The sequence below is a fragment of the Rosa chinensis genome, chromosome 7 (genome assembly GCF_002994745.2).
Source record: "Rosa chinensis cultivar Old Blush chromosome 7, RchiOBHm-V2, whole genome shotgun sequence".
NCBI lineage: Eukaryota > Viridiplantae > Streptophyta > Magnoliopsida > Rosales > Rosaceae > Rosa > Rosa chinensis.
Window position 1 is genome coordinate 49,530,656 of NC_037094.1, and position 3,417 is coordinate 49,534,072.

General features: G+C 36.5%; 1 protein-coding gene across 1 annotated transcript; it reads left to right on the forward strand.

Annotated features, from left to right (window-relative positions):
• Nucleotides 1–433: 433 nt before the first annotated feature.
• On the forward strand, nucleotides 434–2,819 carry LOC112178082. Its single transcript, XM_024316293.1, has 5 exons — nucleotides 434–787; nucleotides 1,538–1,613; nucleotides 1,849–1,912; nucleotides 1,989–2,044; nucleotides 2,770–2,819. Exons 1-5 carry the CDS (start codon nucleotides 434–436, stop codon nucleotides 2,817–2,819), a joined length of 600 nt encoding a protein of 199 aa, XP_024172061.1.
• Nucleotides 2,820–3,417: the final 598 nt, after the last annotated feature.

Below are 3,417 nucleotides of genomic sequence, written 5' to 3' on the forward strand. Positions count from 1 at the left end.
TCCTCTCTGATCTCTTCTCTCTCTAATTCGACCTCTTCAAGCTCAACACCAAAACCAACAACATCCACATCGCAATACCAGACCCACTTTCTTAACCAAATCCCACAATCCAAATGCACAAATCTCCTGACACCATTTCACCGTCGACGGCGCGCTCGAACGACTTGGCCGCCGGGACGGAGTAGTCCAACGCGTTGTTCAGGCCTTCGCCGGAGGCGATGGTGTCCCTAGCCAACTTCAACAAAAAGGAGCCGAAATCCGGGTTGCGAGTAAGGCGTCGGTGAGAATCTGGTTCAGCTTCTTCGATTGAGACGATTTGGACTTGAACGGGTTCGTTCTCCATCTCCAGACTTTTTTTGGGGGGTTTTACTCATATTCACTTCATATCCAAAACCCAGAAATTCAATTTCCCCTAATTTCACAATAATCAGCCATGATTTTCTGGAAATTTCTCCTTCTATTTCTGCTGCAAACCCTAGCTTTCTTCCCCGTCTTCTTCGACTCCCACCTCCTACCGTGGTCGTTGATCATAGCATGCCGAGCCCCAGTCTTCTTCGACTGTACCAGCTGGAGGTTTTCGGTGGAGGCTAACAATGTGAATCCATGGAAGACAATCCCATGGGAATGTGTAGGGTATGTGAAGAACTACATCACCAGCCGGGATTATGGTGTTGATCTGGAGAGGGTTTATGCTGAGAGTGTTGAATTGAGTGGTGATGGCAAAGATGTGTGGATTTCGATGTTGATGATACTCTTCTATTGGAGTTTCGAGAGCTTTGTGAAACCGGTTCTTCGTTCAGTTTCTTGAATCTGAATTCGTTAAAGCTTCGTTCTTTATAGTGCCGGACTGGTTTTGCTTTGGCAATTTGTGATCTGAGGCATCTGTTATACTCACTAGAATTGCTAAACTGAGTTTAAAATGTGATTTATGCTTGCAACTTCAATCTTCGAACTGTGCCGGCTGTTATCTAGCTATAAGCACAAAATGTTTGCTATGAATGTTTGATCTATGAATGTTTGCTGAAACACTATGATTGTTTTGAATTTACTTAATAGAATTTGGTTGGGTCATGTGATTTTGTTGAGTTTGGCTTTGTTGTTCTTGTGTGGTGTTGGATTTTCGATTGTAGATTTGAGATGATTGTTAGTTCACTTACTGGGTCTGTTTTTGGAGAGAGATCTGGGTTTGCTTTTGGAAGAAGAAGAGGGAGATAAACAGATGAGGAGAGAGAGCTAGAAGAAGAATGGGTAAAAAGAAAAGAAAAGAGAGGAAAATAAATAAATAAAAAAAAAAAAAGAGTTAGTGAGGGTAAAATAGACATTTTAGCGTGAAAATGGTGCCACGTCAGCAATTTAACGGAGAATTTGACGGAGAAATGACAGTAAGGACTAATCGTGTGAAATTGGAGAGTTTAGGGACTTTTCAGGTGAAATTGAAATGTCAGGGACTGAAACGTCGACCCCCTATAAGTATAGGGAGTAAACAGTTTTTTGTCCTATATCTATTAACTTGATAATCCCTTTTACATTTTCTCAGGTTCCTGCTAATGCCAAAAGAATGGCTGAATGTCACATGGTTGAAATGATACTTACAGTATACTTCAATCCTACTGGTGACGTCACATTAATCGACAATTGTCTATAGAGAGAAAAAGAAGTACCATCTTTCGTTAGCAGGATTTACCAAGTATGTGAAATTTTACACATCTTTGATGCTGCATTATGAGAGATGTGTTTTATGTTATGCAGTAAACATTGTTAGCATATGTTATGCTTGTTGAGTATGATGCCACATGCATAAGAAACAGTTTTGTACTGCAGTTGAGTTCCTATGTTTGTGTGCCACAGAGTTGGAGTTGCATGTCACATTGATAGCTGGTCCTGAAAATAATGTGAGGACTATTGTTTCTAGGTGAGACTGTATTAGTATCACCATCATCTGTTTTCCTGTAGTTGCCTGTCACTCTGTTAATTTCCCTCTGCAACAGTGGCACCTTCAACTTTGATGGCCGAGAATATCTCTACTCTAGCTTCTCTTTGCATGGTATGTATAGGTGGTTGGCCAAGTTTGTTGTATCCCTTCCCCGCTCATCGAAGCTCACCAAGAAACTTTCTTGTTACATGTCCTCTTATAAATGAAGGAAAATTGTGAATTGCTTCGTTCACTCCGAAAAATCACTTCATTTTTTAGAAGAGCCCTTTAATCTGCCAAATATTAAATGGTTATTATCACAAATAGTATCTGAACTTATCCTCTATCTTATAATGGTACATGAATTTCAATTTTAATCACAATTAGTACCTGAACATTTCGATTTCATTTCAACTGGTACTTATCACTAACTTCCGTTAATGTTCCATTAAAAACTGACATGTGGAAAGCACATGACCTATATTTAAGAGTAGTTTGACGAAAATACCCATTTAAATAATTTTGTTTACTAAAAAATCGTAAATAGTATTTTGGTCAATTAATATGTTAATAAAATAGAAGTTGAATTAAAAATAGAAATTAAATTGTATCTCTATCCTCTTATTAAAAAAAAAAATTTAACATGCAAGATCTCATCAAAAATTAATTTGTTTTATAGATGCATGCAAACAAAACATTTCAAGTAAAACTATAAAACATTTTTTTTTTTGGACAAACTATAAAACATTATCATTCTGATAGGAGCACAAAGTTTGGCGTTGTTAATATGTATTTTCCCTCATTTGGCTAAGTTATTCTTTTAAAATCACTAACTATAACATAATTTCTATTTGTAGGTACTTCAGGGTCGGAAATGGAGAAAAGAGGTGAAAAGGAGCATAAATGAGTGTAAATGAAGGATGAGTCATTTTAGAAACTTTCCTCTTTCATTTTAGGAAATATTTCCTATTTTGTTTTAGGAAACTTTCTTCCTTTGAACTTTCCTATTTCTAATTTTCTTGTTTTAAAGAGAGTCCATCCCATTGAAAACTCTTGAGTGATGAAATCACGGAAACTTGAAGGATAAGAAGACTTACATAAATAAAGAGGAATTCAAGGAGTTTTCATTCACATAAATTCTTCTTATTTCGTAGAGATAAAAAGGGAGTGTTTATAATCAATATTTATTTCTAATTATCTTATTTCTTATTGATTATAGACTCTAATTAATTTATGATTTTCTTGATTATAGGAGTTCATTGTGTGCACAACTCTTGGAAGAAGAAATTAGTGCAATTCAAAGGAGAGGAATAAGGGATGTATCTGGTCACTATTCAAGGGAAAGAGAAGGAGCATTGCATGATTAACTCTAGAGATATCCAAGAAATATACCATCAGTCATTAAGGGGAAAAGAGATCAAAAAATTTAAGACTCTGTCAAGAGAAAATCAAGGAAATTTGGAGGAGAAATTACCTCTAGCTGAATGACCATGATTGCATCACAA